This window comes from Acomys minous, assembly GCF_964271855.1.
Source record: "Acomys minous genome assembly, chromosome: 14".
Taxonomy (NCBI): domain Eukaryota; kingdom Metazoa; phylum Chordata; class Mammalia; order Rodentia; family Muridae; genus Acomys; species Acomys minous.
Genome location: NC_140496.1, coordinates 36,315,138 through 36,333,605, shown reverse-complemented (window position 1 = coordinate 36,333,605; position 18,468 = coordinate 36,315,138). Strand labels below are relative to the sequence as shown.

The following is an 18,468-nucleotide window of genomic DNA, read 5'->3' as shown; positions in this document are numbered from 1 at the left end:
GAATGCAATATTTATAGACCATCTGATGTGGGACAGATGACTCTATTTCCTTTTGTGGCCCTCTGTCTAGATATAATCCTCCCAAGAGTGCTGTTCTTGTCAATCACTTGAGTATGTGCTGTGCAGGCATGTCTCTCCTACATCTTTCACAATCTAACCTGTAAAAGTGTACAGACAGGCGTGTTAGTGCTGTATTCGCAGGGCCTATGGCCACTGAAGAATAATATGGTTGGACTAAGTATTTGATGGAAATACCAATATTCTAGAATTCATATGATTCTCAGGATTAAATGAGCTATTGCATCTAAGTCTTTTAGGACAGCAAACGGAAACGTAGTAGAAGAGGCGAGGAGAGCAAGCGAGGCCCTGGGGGAGCTCATTCCATCTCTGTAATCACGAATGGACACGAAGCAATAAGGACTGAAACATCGTGATTGTGAGAATTTCCACTCAAGAGCACTTGAGGTGTTCTTTTAGCCAGTTGTAAGCAGGAACTGCTGATGTCAGAAGCTGATAAGTTAGGTGTGGCATAATCCTGATACGCTAGACCCGAGGGTGGGGCTCGCACATTCCTGTCTAGCCTGGGCTACAGAAGACACTTAGGATGAGACTCGAGAGTAGTGCAGAGTACGAGGTAGCAAAGAACAAGCCCAAGGCGTCATGGTGAGGTGAAGTTGGAACGTAGCCCACCCTCCACGTTTGATTCCTTTTCTTATGCTGACCAAGTATTCTTAAGTTTAGCTTCCTCAGATTAATCATAGCTATCCTTGTATCTTTTGTATTTTAACCCCCCACACACACACTTTTTTTTTTTTTTAGCATTAATTCACTTTATAAAGTGAATTAGTTATAGTGGTTCTCTTGGAAGAAAACATTTCCAAGTCAGGCTGGGAATGTAGCTGAGTGGGTAGAGCGTTTCCCTAATGTGCCTGAGACCCTGCTTTGGATCGCCAGCATACCATGAATGCAACAGGTGGTGCGTGCCTGTGGCAACAGCACTTGGGAAGCAGGAGCAGGGGATCAGAAGTTCTAGGCCATTCTTGGCTATAGAGCATGTTTGGACCCCGCCTGGAATATGTGAGACCATCTAAAAAAAAAAAAAAAGAAAGAAAGAAAGAAAAAGAAAAATTATTGCCAATCTATGATTCCTATATTCTTTAATGTAGTATAGCTCAAACTAAATGTTATTTTAATAATTGGATACCTATAATGTTAATTACTTAAATGTCTTGTTTCTATATTATATTTATCAGTCAGTAAATGACTGGAGCAGTGGGCTGCTCTTATAAAGTATTATTGGAACACAACTACACTCAATTTGTTTAGATACTACTTACTACTGTTTTGGAGCATCTGTGATAGTGCTTGTCATGTAAAGTCCAAAATATTTATTGTCCTGTTTTTTTAAATAAATACTGCTAGTTGTATTATACATGTTTCGAAGTAAACAGGACTTTGTATAGGCAAGTAGCCTAAAATTAAAAATAACTTTAAAAAATCACTATGTTAGTGCAACTTTCTTTCAAGAAAAAATAATAATAAGACTACTGAAATAAAAACTGGTAGCCTTCAGTACATGTAACAGTTTGGTGAAGCTGTATATTTGTGTACAATTGTGGAGATGTACATGGGGCTAGGTACACAGTGCCACAAAACATCCATGTCTCTGGTCTCCTAACAGTACACTTAGGAATCAAGCCTGGGAACTAATTCAGTTAAAGAGAATTGCTGAAGAGGCTTGTCCAGCAAAGGCAGAGGCGAGGAGCTGGGCAGAGCACTGATGCCTCTGTAGGCTGTGATGCGTTAATGAAATGGACCGCATCACAGGGGTGAGAATGAATGGTCACTTTGAAGCCTGAAGTGTAAGCCATGAAAACCAGCTCATGCTCCAGTCGGTGCAGAGGCAGGGACTCAAGACTGGACATAGGCTCAGGTGACAGGATGCTTCATTTCATCCTGTGTTCCTGTTTTCAACGATCAGCGAAGGCAAAGGCTTCCTTCTTTTCCTAACGCTGAAGTGCACTCCCGCTTCTCTCAGCAGAAAAGGGAAACGGAACGACTGCTTTGCAGGCCTCTCATTTCCCAGAGCCGCCTCACCTTCTGACACACTTGTGTGGTGTGACTGACCTGTGCTTTTTCCCCCAAAATGATTGCTGTGCTGCTGCTCACCATAGGTGGGAAGCAGTTTGTCTTGCGCAGGTGGCACTCTGCTATTCCTCGGGGTTAGTGGGAGAGAGCGCTGTGTGTGGAGAAGCTGGTTGTGTGTGAACAGAACTGTTCCTATTGGCTCTTTCTCTTTACTTGATTTTGGTTTTATTTCCAGAATGGTTTTGAAATTCAACAGTGATCTGTTTTTCTCTTAGAAACTTAAACTTTATATAGAATTATTGTTAAAATAGTTACTCAGCCAGCTCAAAGTTTTAAAAAGCAGGTTAGGTTATATACGCATTCTTTTGCCCTCAGACTAACTAGTTCTGCCTTCCCAGAGGCCACCTAATGTTATCAAGCTGTGTTATCATTTCAGTGATAATAAGTATCAGTCAGAAACGCAGAGGCAAATGTGTTAGCCTGCCCTCTTCTCTATTCTGTATGTTTTGTTTTATTTCAGAACCTTACTGATAATTAACTACTAACAAGCGATTCTTATCTTGGTGTGGGCATTGGATTTTTAGATATGATAGCTAAAGCATAAATAACCCAAGGGGAAAAAAAGCAGAAAACATGGACTTAATCACAAAATTAAAAATTCTTGGTACTTCAAAGTAAACTGTCAACACAGTAAGGATACAACGGAAGAAAATATTATCAACTTATGCATCTAATAAGTGTGTAATTAGAATATGAAAAGAATCTTTAAAGGTCAGTAATGCAAAAGAGAAATGATTCTGTTTAAAACGGCAACTGAGCTAAATAGGCAGGTGCCAGCAAAAGTTTAAAAATAGCCAAGAACACACAAAAAATGAGCATCATAGCTGGGTGTGTAGCTCCATGGTAAAATACCTGCCTTTCATGTACAAAACCTTGGGTTCCCTCCCCAGCACCGAAAGCAAAATAAACAAACAAAAAATATTTATCATCATTAGTCATTAAAGAATTGCCAATAAAACCAGGGACAAATGATGGTAATAAATGTTGGCAAGGCTGTGCAGGAATTAGGAGCTCTTCTTTACTGCTGCAGGGGATGAGACTTTGGTGTAGCTAAATGTTGGGACTCTATGGCACAGAAATCATATGCCCGGGTAGATAGCCAAGAGAAATGAAAACTTGTACATTAATGCTCATCATAGCCCAAACAGGATACAGTCCGAATGCTCCTCACATGTCCATGTAATTGAATACTGTTTGACAGCAAACAAGGCTGAAATACTGATGCATGCTGCCACAGCGATGAACTGTAGAGACACACTAGGGTAAAAAGCCAGACACAAAGGACCACACACAGATAATGATTTTAATGACCTGAAAGGCCCAGGACAGGCAGGTGCGTGTGTGTGTGTGTGTGTGTGTGTGTGTGTGTGTGTGTGTGTGTGTGTGTGTGTGTGTGTGTATGAGAGAGAGAGAGAGAGAGAGAGAGAGAGAGAGAGAGAGAGAGAGAGAGAGAGAGAGACTTCAGCATCATCCTCTTACAGCATGAGGTAAGTTCGGGCTGGTGGACATGGCAGGGGTTTCATTTGCAGAAACAGAATCATCCCAGAGTTAATTGTAGTCATGGTGGCACAACTCTAAATATACTCAAAACAAAGAATTGTTGCTTTGACTAGTTGAACTTCATGATAGGAATTATGTTTCAATAAAGTGGCCAAACAAGGAATCAAACCTCAAAAACCTCAGGTCCCACTCATAAGTTCTTTGTACCAATTATATATAAAGTCAGAAAGACAAAGTCCTGCATGTCTGTTTTTTTAATGACCATAAATAAAGTTAGGGTTAGGCTTACTTCAGTGAGCTGGCTCCACACTGATGTAGAGTGTAGGCTGCTTCAATTCTTAGATGTGGACATAGGCATGCATGTGACTGCCTTATAGGCGGGCCATTCCACACACAGGATGCAAAAATAAACGTGAAATGCTTACTTGGTGATTGCCACTTAGAAGTAGGTCCAGGGGAGCGTTTTGAGTAGAGGCTCACCCTTCTTGCTCGGTGCTGCTTACCCTCCTGTTCTCTGCACTCTGAGATCACCATATTAAACTACACATTAGTCAAGCTACTGTTGTAGACATAGAAACGTTAGTGTTTGCCAGGCTCATCCATATCATGTTGTGTAAAGTGGCAATGTTTTTATGCCACAAGGTTTGCTTGCAAGGTTTTTTTTTTTCTATGCTCTTGCTTTCAATTATAAATATTAAAAGAAAAATATGTTGAGACTACATTTTTCTCAGACATCCAGAGGATATCTATTTATCTTCTTACTTACTTACCTACCTACCTACCTTCTCTCTCTCTCTCTCTCTCTCTCTCTCTCTCTCTCTCTCTCTCTCTCTCTCCTCCCTCCCTCCCTCCCTCCCTCCCTCCCTCCCTCCCTCCCTCCTAAAATCCTAGGATCCTAGGAAATCATTTCATTATCAAAATAAGTGAATTTGTATTCCATCTGTATCCTTGGCTTTTCCAACATAGGCTCCTTCAAATGAGTGTGTACATTTAATGTCTGTCACCTTTCCACAGGCCTAGAGAGGGGTGCACTAGCTGTGTCTGTCCCCACTGATATAGAGGTCTCAGCTTTGCCTGAGTCTGCTTTGCAGCCTACACCCCACATTCTTCAATAAGAAAGACTGCCTCTCCCACCTGTATGTCGAAAAAGGGAATCCTTTGCCTTGAATTATAACGTTATCCCCCACCGCATTATTGCTGTTCTAATTTGTGTGCCTTGCACCAATTTCTTCCATCTTGCTACCATCCTCCACCCCACCGCCACCACAATTTGATACATTCATAATACAAGACAAAAATCACTGTCTTTGACATCCTTGCCAACTGGTTATTCAGTGAATAATTGTTTATTACATTTCTTCTACATTTAAGACTCAGTTTGAGATACTGCAGTGTATGTAGAATACACATGCAAACATGCATGTGTATACACACACCTCATGCATATAACACACCTCAGGGCCCTTGCCGCCCTTTAGAAAGAGGGAGTCCATATTCTGAAGGCAGCCAGCAGCCTGTGTTTCTGAGTAAGGCCTGGCTGGCCACACAGGATCAAGCGAGCAGGCCGCCTCTGTAGCTCTCATTTGGGGAGCATGAGCTGTTAGCATGGCAGATAAGTGTGTAGAGCAGAGGCAACTGCGAGCAGCAAGAGTGCGTGTGCGTGGTGAGCGTGGAGGCCGCTCATGGCCTTACCCGTGCTTCTGTCTTGACAGTGCTCAACGGGCACCTTGGATTACATCTTACAACGCTGCCAGCTGGCGCTGCAGAACATCCTCAACGACACAGACAATGGCGATGTCTCTTTGAAGTCCTTCGAGCCTGCAGTTCTGAAACAAGGAGAAGACATCCACAATGAGGTGAGGATGGCCAAGAGGCCGGTGGGTCCGAGACTCGCCCCTGCCTGCAGTTTCTTTCAGATCTATACAGAAGATTGGAGTCAGAGGAGAGGGCAGGAGACACTAACAATCACAGTAGCTGGAGTCCTGTCATGCTTGTGCTAACAAAATATGGCCGCCCGCACAGCTCTTAAATGGTGGGACTTTATCCTGTTAGTCTGGTGGACTGGGGAGCCCAAGAGACAGGCACTGGCACTCTGAGTGTCCCTGAGTCATATTTCAGGATCCATAGATGGCACTTTCTCATTGTGTCTTTGCGTGGTAGAAGGGCCAACCAAGTCCCTCCTTTATATGTGCACCGAGTCCATTTATAACAGCGCTTGGGGATCCATTACCTCCCAGAGCAAGCTGTCACCTGACGGTTAGGATTTCAAAATAAGAATCTGCGTGTGAAGGGCACAATCATTCAGACCATTGTTCTCTTTGACGTGGTTTCTACAGGAAATAGGCAATGGGCAGGTAGCACAGCACCGTTTGGGGCTACATTTTACCATTAGATCCTTGAAACAAGGGAATGACTTTTCTAGTAGATGGGGATCAACTCCCAAATCTGTGGGTAGCTCTGCCCTAACTTCTACAGGAAAACACTGGCTTTATGCTAATGGTTCTTCTCAATCCAAACACCCTTACAGAGCGACCACAGCACGGGGCCATCACTGGCTTCGTTGAAGACAGGCAGAAACACACAGGACTTGGGAGAGTGGCCTCCCACCTAGCAGTGAGTGGCAGTGCCTTGCCTTAAATTTATGAGACTAACTGCTTTTCTGTAGTCTGTGCGTGCAGTGCATCTGCATGGTGTGGTCAGTGCACATCCTAAGCTTACTCTCAATTTCTCCTTTATATATTGTTAACTGTTTAGTGTTTTTAAACTCTTTTTTGCATAATTAAATGACTTTAAAAAAAAAAAGAAACGCTGTATTACTACTTCAGTGATATCCTCTACAGTTAGCCAAAAATAAATGTAAAGTAGATGTCTTAGTCACGGTTCTGTTGCTGTGAAGAGACACCATGACCACAGCAACTCTTAGAAAGGAAAACACTTAACTGGGGCTGGTGTACTGTTTAGTCCATCTTCATCATGGTGGGAAGCATGGGGGAGTGCAGGCAGACATAGTGCTGGAGGGGTGCTACATCTTGATCTGCAGGCAGCAGAAGGGAACTGTATGTCACCTTGGACATAGCTTGAGCATATATGACCTCAAAGCCCGCCTCCACAGCGACACACTTCCTCTAACAAGGCCACACCTCCTCATAGTGCCACTCCCTGCAGCTAAGCATTCAAACACATGAGTCCATGGGGGCCATTCCTATTCAAACCACCAAGTACATAACCATGTTCAGTGAAGACAGAGCAGTCCACGGGCTCATCTGTGCTCACCCTTATAGAGAGAAGATGTTAAGGAGATTTGTGGTAATAATCGTGCAGCTTCATAAATTGAAAAGAAATGTTGACTTTTATACGTCAAAGAATGGATTTTATTGTAGGTGAATTACAGCTCAAATAAAGACGTAAGGAAAAAGGTAACGTTAACAGGTGGTAGAGGATGGTTAAAATGTGTCAGCAATCTCAGACTTTCTCCATGACATAATGCAAACTGGTGGAAACCCTGGACCGTCACACTGCTGCCGCTCATGCTGAGCTTGCCCTGGGCCCTCTTCTGGTCTCCTTACGCTACGCTGGTGCAGTGTAGAGAGCTGAGAAACAAGAAATGTAAAACACTGGTAGATAGCAAGAGCCAGAGATTGTGGTCCTCTTGGAAAGAAGTGGAAGGGGTGAGCTGTGTCGGTGTGAGGGAGGCATTTAAAGCAGAACACTGCATAGGCCATGGGGCAGAGAAAGCTTAGTGTGTATGGGACAGTTCAGCAGCCATGTGAGGGAGGGTGTGAGACTCCTAGCTGTAGCAGGTGAGGTCACGGGAACAGTGTTGGGAGACTGGGGAGTAGCAGGTGTGTAGATCTGCAAGGCCCTCATAAACGCAGTAGCCTTCAGTTTTTACTATGACAGAAGCAGAGTCAGTCCTTGGATGCTTCTGCGCAGGTGAGAGACTGTTATCACCCGAAGTCATTGGATATCTTGTAATAGCCTTAAGCTGGCTTTCGGTATCGTGTGAACTGTTCCACATGGTGAGAAACAGTATCAGAATCCCTAGAACCAAAGGCAAAAGACTCTGCCTTTGGGAGAATGATGGCCACCTCATGTTAAAGCTGCAGCCAGGGCCAGTTTTCCTACCTTCACTGTGTCTAGTAAGGACCCCCATTGGAGATGTTGTTTCTAGCTAAAACTGCCTCAGAGCTGTGCACTTATGGGCTGGATGGCCTCACTGGCAACCGTCTCCATCTTAGTGCAGAATTTCTAATCCAGGTATTTAGTCTGAGAGAACTCATGACTTTCAGAGTCAGCAAACTGGGTGCTGCCTTTATCACTGTCTTGGTTGGTCATATGGCTGTAGATTTTTTGTTATTCACAGTGGAGAGGGAAACTATAAAAATCACTCAGCAGAACACTGTCATCAGTATGGGGCAGCCATTTAGGGTTAGCCTGGGGTGATCAGATAAAAGTCTTATATTCAAATAGTCTGTGTGCCAATCACGGCCACCACCGCCTCATCTCCCATTCTCCAAAGTCATCTTAAACTTCAAGGTTAAGTTGCTGTGTCAGCTCGTGATTAGGAGTTGTTCTGTGGCCATGCAGGCTGGCCTGGGATGGGGGAGGGGCTCACTCTCCCTGCACTGTATCCTTAGTCAGTATCTAGTTTTTTTGTTTGTTTCCTCTTCCTTCAAGGCCATGTGCCTTTCATGGGCTAATTATAATGAAGCACTTGGGATACTTGGAAGCCATCTGCATTGAGAAAAGGCTTGTTTTCTAGCAAGGCCACATAAGAAGGCATAAGAAGGGGGATGGCTTTTTGATACCTTCCCCTACTTTAAGATGCAGAGAAATGATTTAAATTCATTTATAAGCAGAATCCCCCTCTATGTTAGTAAATTGTCCGTTTTTGTTTTTGTTTTTTTTCAAACCAGGGTTTAAAATCTTCTAGCCAGTTTCTCCTGGGAGCGACACGGTGGGTGGCACTGTTGGAGTCTTGATTTCTTCCGCTCCTGCCTCCTCTTCATGGCTGCTTTCACATGGTGTCCTGTGTCTGTGAAGCTGCAGCTGAGCACTCGTCTGCTCCAGTGCCCTTAGTGCTTAAGAAACAATGCTCATGAGCAAACCCTGTGGCCAGCTTGGGGACAAACATGGCAGAGAAAAGACAGGCACTGCTGGCTTTCCTTACAGGAGTGGTAGCAGTGTTGCAATAGCGGTTTTGAAATATGATTCTGGAATGCTTCTTCTTCTCATCATTTTTTCCCCCAGACAGACTCTCCCTATGTAGCTCAGGCTAGACTCAGACTCAGTCTTCTGCTTCTGCCACCTGAGTGCTGGGACACCAGGCACGTCCCGCCACCACCGGCTGATCTTTAATCTTTGTTCCACATCCTGAGTGTTCACTTCAGGCAGGCCAATGGTTCTTGTTTCTTCCCCCTTCTCAGATTCTCTTGGTATTTCTGAGAGAAAACTAAACTTCTTTCACCTCTTTTTAGCTCTTCTGTGGAGAAGGCATGTGCAAGGACAGAGGTTACAGACGTGGTCTTCTGTGTTGTAGCTATGGACCTGAAGCCACTGTGCGGTTGCTTTCATGGTTCTCCGACAATGCAGAAGGTCTTTCATGATTGCCTGAACCTCAGGCTGCAATCCACCTCTTCCGCCCATGGGCCTTCATTTGGCTCTGTATGGGGCTTGCTCAGACGGCTGGAGAATAGGTTTCCTTGTGCGCATGTCAGAAATCAGGCAGTGTGGTTCATAAGTGAGCAGAGAACTGAGAAGACCCGCAGGGGGCTATGCCATCTTCTCTCTGTTGCTCTTGTCTCTGGGGACCCGTGGAGCCTTTCTGTCCCCTGTCTGCACTTTGCTTTCCTGATGGCTTGTCTTTTCTGCTCTGCTAGCTCTGAGCTTCCTCGGTGGGTTTTGTTCTCTAGAGAAAGGATGGAGACCTTGCTTCTGATGTGCTTGGAACTTTCTAGGCCACTCAATATGCCACACTTTGGATTGTTTTTGTTCTACATCTTCAATAATAAGACCTGATTTCTTGACTTTTGTAGCACAGCTCATTTCGCACTGACTTCAGAACTCCAATTCTTAAATTAATTTGTGTTTTAAAACTGTGTTTTGTTAGTAGGAGTAGGGTTAGTTGGTTTTTTAAAAATCTTTTTGTGCTTTATGTTTATTTTATTAGTTTACAGCAATTTCATTAATAAAATTTAAAGAAAATTTTATTTTGCTGTTTTTTTCTCCCCCAACTCCCTAGCTGCATCCCTCCTTCTTCCTTTGTTTCTCCAGTTTGACTCAGCCGTGAGGTCCAGGCTGGCCTTGTTGGCCGCCTCCCTCAGCCTAAGAAGTGTGCCATGCCAGTAGGCCTGGCTTAGAACCATCCGTCCACCACCCCCTTCTCTGCTGCAGCCTCCTCCTCCTCATCGATTGTTTTTAGTTAGCATACAAAACAAAAGCTTTCCTTGTGGCATTTTCAGATGTGGATTTCAGTTCACGTTGCTATTTAACTATCAATTGGCCTCCACTGTCCTCCCCTCCTGCCTTGTTCTGCTCCCCTTTGTCTCCCCAGGTAGTCCTTGTTGTCACATTACATATCTCATTGCATTCTCTTGTTTCGTGCTTCCATGTAGGTCTCTTCCTTTGTCTCATAGTCTCTTCCATTTCTAGTCACGTATGTATGCATGCATGGCTATACTTGTATATTTGTCTGGGTTACTTTGCTTAACATAATTATCTCTAGTTCCATTATTTTCCTGAAAATCCCATGACTGCGGTCTTGTTTAGGGCTGAGTAAACTCCCCCTGTGTGTATATACCACACTTTCTTTATCCATCATCTGTAATGGACATCTAGACTTGTTCCAGATCTTTGCTGATGTGAGTAGTGTGGCATTTCAGGTACCTCCACAGTGTGCTGACTTAGCGTCCTTTATGTATATCCTGGGATAGGAGTGGTATACCTGAATCCTATGGTAGTGCCAGGTTTTGTTTTGGTGTTTTGTTTTGTTTTTGTTTTTGAGGCACTCCATATCGATTCCATCCTGACTGCATCCATATATACTCCCACCAACAGAAGTCTTCTGATTTTCCCACAGCCTCACCAGCATGTGTTGTCATTTATTTTCTTGATAACTGGGCTGCAATGGAATTTCCAGGTGGCTTTAATTTGCACTTTGCTAATGGCCAAGGATATTGAATACATTTAAGTATTTATCGATCACTTGCATTTCTTCCTTGAGAACGCTCTATTCAATTCATTCCATTTATTGACTGGCTGATTTGATTTTGTGATGTTCAGTCTTGGAGTTCTTTGGGGATCTAGGCAGTAATCCCCGTTGGGTGTTTAATTGGCAAACATTCTTTTCCTGTTCTGTGGGTCGTCTCTTTGGCTTAATGATTGTTTTCATCTCTGTGCAAAAGCTTTTTAGTTTCATTTAATCTCATTGGTAATTCTTGGGGCTATTCTCTGTGCTTTTGAGGCTTTTTCCACGAAGTCCTCGCCTGTGTCTATATTCTGAGGTGTTTTGCCTTTCTTAGCAATTTCAGAATTTCAAGTCTTATAGTAAGGTCTTTGATCCATTTTGAATTGATTTTTGTTGGTGGTGAAAGATGCGAATCATATTTCATTTTTTCACATGTGGATATTCAGTTTTCCCAGCTCCATTATTGAGGAAGATGCTGTTTTCCCAATGTATCTTCTTGACATCTTTGTGAGGGATTAGGTGGCCCCAGTTATGTGGGTTTATTTCTGGATACTCCATTTAATTCCACTGGTCAGTGGGTATGGTTTTGTGGCATTGCTATGCTGTTTTTATCACTATGGCTTTATAGTATATTTTGAGATTGTGTCTTGTGGTGCCTGTAGCATTGCTTATTCTGCTCTGGATGCCCCAACTATTTGGGGTATTTTGTGCTTCTATATGAATTTCAGAATTTTTTCTAGTTCTGTGAGCATTGTCATTTGACTTTTGATAGGAATTGCATTGAATTTGTAGACTACTTTTTGTAATATAACTACTTTTACAATATCCTGTCAGTCCATGAGCACTGGAGGGTCTTTCTACCATCTGGTATTTCAGTTTTCTTCATCAGCATCTTATTTCACTGTAGACATCTCTTGCCCCTTGGATGAGGAAGGAGGTTGTATTATGGTGAACGGGCCTTTCCCCCTTCTTTCTTTCTTGGCAACTTAAGAGGTGTAGGGAAGAAAGGACTGGTGATTTCTGTGTGCTGATTTTATGTCCTTGTACAAGGCAGAAAGCCACTATCATATGGAAGAGTTTTCTAAGGTGTCTTTATGGTCTCTCAAGTTAAGGATTATTTTGTATGTAAATTGAGATCATTTGATTTTTTTTTTCTACTTGTATTCCTTGCCTGTCTTTCTCTTGGCTTATTTTTCTAGTTAAGATTTGGAACACTTGGAGCTGGAGAGATGGCTCAGAGGTTAATAGCTTGCCCTGCTCTTCCGAAGGTCCTGAGTTCCATTCCCAGAAACCACATGGTGGCTCACAACCATTTATAATAAAATCTGGTGGCCTCCTCTGTCTTGCAGGTGTATATTCAGGCAAAACATTGTATACATAATAAATAAATAAATCTTTAAGAAAAAGATTTGGAACACTATGCTGAGTAAGAGTGGAAAATGTGGAAAGCCTTGTCTTCATTCTGATTTTAGAGGATTTAGTGTAATATTAGCCTTTAATTTGCTAAGATATGTTCCTTCTTCTTGTAGTTAGTTCAGGGATTCCATTATGAAGGGACATGGGCTTTGCCAAAGGCTTCTTCTGCATCTACTGATAGCCCTATGAGTTCTGCCCTTACGTCATTTATGTGCTTTCTTACATCTTTACTTGTATGTGTTGCATGATCCTTGCATGCCTGTGATGAGCCCACCTGGTCATGGGTCGTGGCATATGAACGTAGGGATTTTGTTAAGAAGTTTCATTGTCTGTTCCCCAGTGAATTTGGTCTACAGCTTCTGTCGCTGTTCTCTAGTTTGGGGATGGTGGTAACTCTGGATTTGTTCACTGTGTTTGCTAGTCCTGCTTCCTTTTCTGTCTTAGGAAAGAGTCTGAGGAGTGCTGGTGGTAGCCCTTCCCTAAAAATTTGACAGCGAATTCAGCTGGTTCTAGGCTTTCTTTGCTGGGACCCTTTCGGTTATTTAGTCAATTCCATTGCTTTTTTATGGATTTAAATTGTTTTATATCTTCTTAATTTAATTTTAGTGGATCATATATGCTGGAAACTTATACATTACAAGGAAGCACTTTCTAGTCTTATATCTTTCCTGAACATTCAGAACCATGATCCTTAAAAAAAAAAGTTACATTTATTTTTTTATTGAGAGTCAGAAGGGCTTAGACCGTGGCATGCAGTGCATGTGGAGGTCAGAGCAATCAGTTGTCTCCTTCCACCATGTGGGTTCCCGGGCTCACAGGCAGCTTAATGGGCTTGGCGGACAAGCACCCTTACCTGCTGAGCCAAGAGAGTGAGATGTCTGAGGAGGAAGAGATGGCTTTATTTGTTGGCATGTTCAGGACCCTGCATTTGCTTTCTTGTCCTGTGGCAGAGTCCCCCATACACTCTCTCCCTTCTTCACAGAACCATAGTGCCCTAACCTAATAGGTTGACAGGCTTCTTGCGTGTGGCAGTCTTTTGCTTCGCTATATACCAGTGTGGCCGAGGCGTCCAAGTTCTGGCTTCTTCAGCAGAAATAACCAGCCCAGTGGTTGGAGAGCTGTCGACAACCATTTCACCTCTCCCTACAGTCAGATTTGAGGCTCTGTCAGGCTATTCTGGCTGTGTGAACAATTTCACGAGAAACCCATTAAAGGGAGCTCTTTTTCTCTTGTAGTAAATGTGTTGCTGAACCTGGATCTTTGCTGAAGTTGAACTGTGGCCGCATTCATTCTCCTTTCCAAGGACTTAGATTTCCCTTCTGCTAACCACTGTCTTTTAGTACCACAGATAAGGTATAGCAACTGTCTGATTGTTGCCCACATTCCTGGTTTGTTTTGTTTAAACAGCTTTAGCTGAAGTCAGTTCCACACATCAAACAAACACTTATTTAGTGTAAACCCAAACCTTTTCATTAGACTAGGTCTTCTCCGGTTTCCTACTTGAGCCATTTTCACCATTGTTAATCTTCACAAGTTGCCTTTTGTTCTCCTCATGAAAGTTAAGTATGGAGAAACCAACCCCGATCCTCTGTGGTCACAGGTGACCATGACAATAGCTCAGCTCTCTGTGTGTGGAACATGATCACTCTGCAAGGCAGACATCACAGCACAGGGCTGGGGTTGCTGCTCCGACGGAGGGCAAAAGTAAGAGGAGTTAGGGGTTAAGTCTAGCTATCTTCTGATGATGTAGTTCGATGCTTAAGTGGGAGACAAGCAATAGACGACTCGTCTTTACGGTGTTGGTCAGACTCGGGTCTGTATGTGTTGGGATTGTTTCGATTGCAAGGATCTGAACTAGCTTAAGTAGAAGGGGGCTGTGGCCGTAGAGCATGCAGTCAGTAGCTATCTCCAGGACCTGACTTTCATCTTCTCATCTCATAGTCACTGCCTGCCACACTGGCTCCAGTTTGACAGCAGAATGTCTACAGGCTCCTTCCTGTGTTCTAGACTTGAGGTCTATTCTTCTGGGACCCAGAAATGCAGAGGGATGTTTGGCTTCACCCTGGGTCCCTGCTGCTATTGGTATTGTAGCTGGAGCTCTGCCTACACCACAGGACTGAGCCTGAAGAAAGGATGAGGGTGGGATCTATGTGTCCATCGTGTGGTAGGAGGAATGCCTCTAGGTGGGCAACACAAACAGCTTAGTAGCTTCATAGAAAAGAATGTAAATCACTGCCCTCCGTCTTTGTGACTGTTTGCCTATTGCAATTAGCCCTTACTGAGTCAACAAGTGAGAACCCTACCGGCTGTGTTGGAAGCTGAATGCCTCTATAACTAATTACATATTGTTTGCTTATGTGGTTAAGACGATCACAGCTCCTCCTGGCCCTTGGGTAAGTTCTTTATTTTCAGTCTAAGAGACACCTGATACTCTTACTATCGGGCCATACCATTGTCTTCTTGGCTTTTATTAAAGATGTTTAATTGCTTCGTTATGACTTTCCATCGTACTCGGTGGAGGCTGATTACACTTCAGGATCTGAATATTGTTCCATCTGCCTAAAACATGTAGCCTGACCTGGGCTGTCATCCTAGCAGGACCTCAACTCTAAGGCTTTCAGAATGCTCAGGAGATAGCAGGGTGTGTTGGGATCTGGTTGCGCCAAGCTTTTCTCACCTTTCTCACCCTCTGTCTATTAAGTTGCCAAAGGAGAACTAAGTGGGGACGTCCTTGTCCTTGTTGGTCTGTCACAAGGACATCATAATCCACCACCTTCTTGTTCTGCTCCACAGGTCGAGTTTGAGTGGCTGAGGCAGTTCTGGTTTCAAGGAAATCGAAACAAAATTTGCACTGATTGGTGGTCTGAACCCATGGCTCACCTGGAGGAGCTCTGGAGGAAGATGGAGGATGTGGTAAGTGCACGAAGCCTGACCGAATCTCCCAGGGTACTGCACCATGAAAATCTCCACCTGACTAATTTTTACAGGCAGATACCTATGCTGTCAATGTAAATGATTGGGTTGTTTTTCTGTAAGGTAATGGGAGGAGCCTGCAATTCGGTCAGTAAAGCCTCAGCTCTTTTTCTGCTGTTCTTCACAGAAGGCACTCTGTTAGACATGAGCTGGGACACAGCGTGAGGACAGGGCAGCAGTAATATCTAATCTTCACCTGGGTTCGTGTGTTCCAGACACTATCCAAAGAGTCTTCCTTGTCAAACTTTTAAACTCTTACAGCAGTTGACAGAGTGCTGTGAGCCCTGACTTATAAGTATGAAATCCTAGGTGTAGAGAAATTAGGTACTTGTCCAGGGTCACTAAGTAGATGACTGAGATAGAAGCACAGGCTGCCAGGCTGCAGTGCGCATGCTCTCAGTCACCAGAATGCAGCAGTTTAGCAAAGAGAGCTTCCCAGCACGATCACTGAAGCTAAAATTAAAACTATGCAGTGGAACCTAAAAAATAAAAAAAAAATTATGGGCTGGCAAGGGGTGGTCAGATTATAAAGCCAGTTGCCACCAAAGTTGATGACCTAGTTTTTACCCCTGGGACCCACATTGTAGAAGGAGAGACTGGACTGTCAAGTAATCCTCAGATCTGCACACGTGCGCCATGATTCAGATCAGTATCAGCTTCCGGTCATTATTTCTGGGGCTGCTATAAGGGTGCTGGTCTAGTTGGAGGACCACGTGGAGAGGAGAGGATGGGGTGCATAATCTGGGGAGAAACATTAAGTCTTGGAGCTGTAAAAACAAGATCAGAAATCAGGGCACTTAAAGTGTGCATAACATGGGGACTGTATCAGTTAGGAGCAGGTAGAAGCCACTTGATGGGCCTCGACTGGGACAACAATGACAACAGTAAATGCTGGCATGGTATTTTCATGACTACCGAAGATCTTATGCGTACAGAAGAACTTATGTGATGTCCATGGCGACCCCACGGGCTAGGTATGACTTTTGTCTCACTTTTACATGTGAGGGTACAGAAACCTTGTGTAACTTTCCCAAGGTCGCCAGCTAATAGGTGGGAGAGCTGGGATTTGAACTCTAGAAGGCTTGCTCTAAGCGTCTTGCCCTTTGTCGGCTCACTAATCTGCCTCCAAACCCTTGACTTTGGGTTGTAGAGGAAAGGCGATAAAAGCCTGCTGACCCCCAGAGAATGCCGCTTCACAGAACGTGAAGAGCGCTGAGAGCCAAGAGTCATCTGCAGGGGTGCACGGCGATCGCCAGTCCCCACCCCGAGTGTTTTTCACACAGCTCCAGAGACCTTTATTTGGATATACAGGAAGCTAAAAAAAGATAATGTATACAGTTTGATGCATTGAGAGATAAACATGCACCTGTCAAGCCATAATCGTAGCTGACACACTGAGACCTGTCTGTCACCTCCAAAAGTGTCCACTTGGTCTGCCAACCCAATGTTATTGTTTTGATAAAGATGTTAACATAGTGTCTTCCCTAACCCCTGTCTTATAATAATGAAAATACCAAGGCAGAAGTCTGAAGGCCTCAGCTTAAGTGCGCATCAGAACGCACACCTCTGAGAACAGACATCTCTGAGATCCATTCAGATCTTTGCACGGATTAGCATCTGGGAAAGGGGCGCCAGGACCCTTTTAGAGTATCAATAATCCCAAAGGCAGAGTTAGTGCAGGGCAGAGCAGTGCACTGCCAAGGTGGGCATGGTGACTATGGCTCTCTCTCTGTTCCTGAGCCAAGCCCTGGGAGAAAAGCCTGTTTTTCCAGAGTGTGCACAACTTCGGTTGTGTGAGCTTTTGCTTTTTTCCATTTTACATATGCAATTAGAATCCTGTGTGCTGAGGCCTAATCCTTAGACATCAGCCTAACTTTGAAATTGTAATTTTTATTAAGATGTAAGTTAAGACTTAGGAACAAGTAAAAAAAGAACTCAGTAATTTTGTAAAATAATTTTTTGGAAAAAAACATTTTATTTTAGGAGTTTTTGATTTAGGCGTATTCAACACCCAAATGAAATTTTTAGCATTGTGATCACACTAGCAATGTTCATTATTAATTCACCAAAAAGACATTTGAGTGTGTATACATACTTGGTAGCAGTGGCACATTAGTTAAAGTATCTTCTATTTATTGTATTTTATTAAAAACAAAAAACAATCAAAAAATACTAAAGGAATAGAAGTCTGGGGAATTTTCCAGAGCATGGGTTTTTTTTGCTGGCAAAAAAAAAAAAAAAGGTTGAGTGTCTCCCCCGCATACCACAGTTGGATCCATTATCAGCAGAGTGAAGGTTTGGGCCAAGATAAAAGGGATGGTTCTTCTAAATTAAGTTGAAGCATTGCTTCAGGCCTTAAAAAAAAAAAAGATTTCTAATAAGCTCATGATAAGTTATTTTTGCTATTGAAAGAGACAGCAGAGAGTAATCTTTGGAAAAGTCCCTGGCTCTGTGGCTCTTAGAGCAGTGCCATGTGGTATTTGGGTATTGGGGTGAAATGGGCATTGGTTGGTGAGAGTCTGGCTGTCAGCCCTTTCCAGCCTTATTCTATTTGTAAGCAGTAGGGGGCAATGTTGAGCTGCTAGTTGGCAGTCCCAAGATGCTGCCTTTCAGGAAAATGCATATAAATGTCCCATTAACTGCCAAGAATTACCCCTGTTGCTTCAAGTTAGCTGTAATCTCCAAGATTCCATAACACAGGAAATCAGTTGTGGGTTCACAGATTCAACAGCAATTTCACTTCAAAAGTGCAGCGTTTGGCGCACGTCTAGATTCTGTGGAATTACGCTAATCGAAAGGGCATTTCTGAATGTTCAAACTTTTCTTCCCTGGAATATATTACTCCAGATTATTATGATTTTAGACAGGTGGTTCTTTGTTATCTTTTGCTTTTTTGAGTTGCAGAGTCATGTGTGTGTTGTGGATAGATGTCTTTGAGCAATGCATCGTTGTCTGTTCTGCAGTATACCTTCCCCAGCCAGAAACAGAAGACCTACAACCTTGTGCAATGCATGCACTGCCTTCCCCATGTTGCTTATGAGTCATGCAGCCTTTGATGGCCCTTGTACCAGGGAAGAGCCATATGTTGTAATCCCTCTCCGTCTCTCTGTCCTCTTTCTCATGTAGTTGGGAGGGGTAGTCTCCAGAAGCCTACAGGAGAATGGAAAATGAATTTTGAAATAGTTGTTCTTCCATTAGTGGTAATTGCTGCACATGTCATAACCAGCCACATATTTCAGAAAGTT

The 18,468-nt window shown here is 43.4% G+C and overlaps 1 protein-coding gene across 1 annotated transcript in view; it reads left to right on the top strand.

Annotated features, from left to right (window-relative positions):
- FTO (FTO alpha-ketoglutarate dependent dioxygenase) overlaps window positions 1-18,468 on the top strand; it is a 357,684-nt gene that overhangs the window by 154,220 nt on the left and 184,996 nt on the right. Inside the window, exons 6-7 of the mRNA XM_084756998.1 lie at window positions 5,361-5,504; window positions 15,044-15,163. Of these exons, the coding sequence (XP_084613124.1) occupies window positions 5,361-5,504; window positions 15,044-15,163 (264 nt within the window). The remainder of the gene's footprint in view (window positions 1-5,360; window positions 5,505-15,043; window positions 15,164-18,468) is intronic.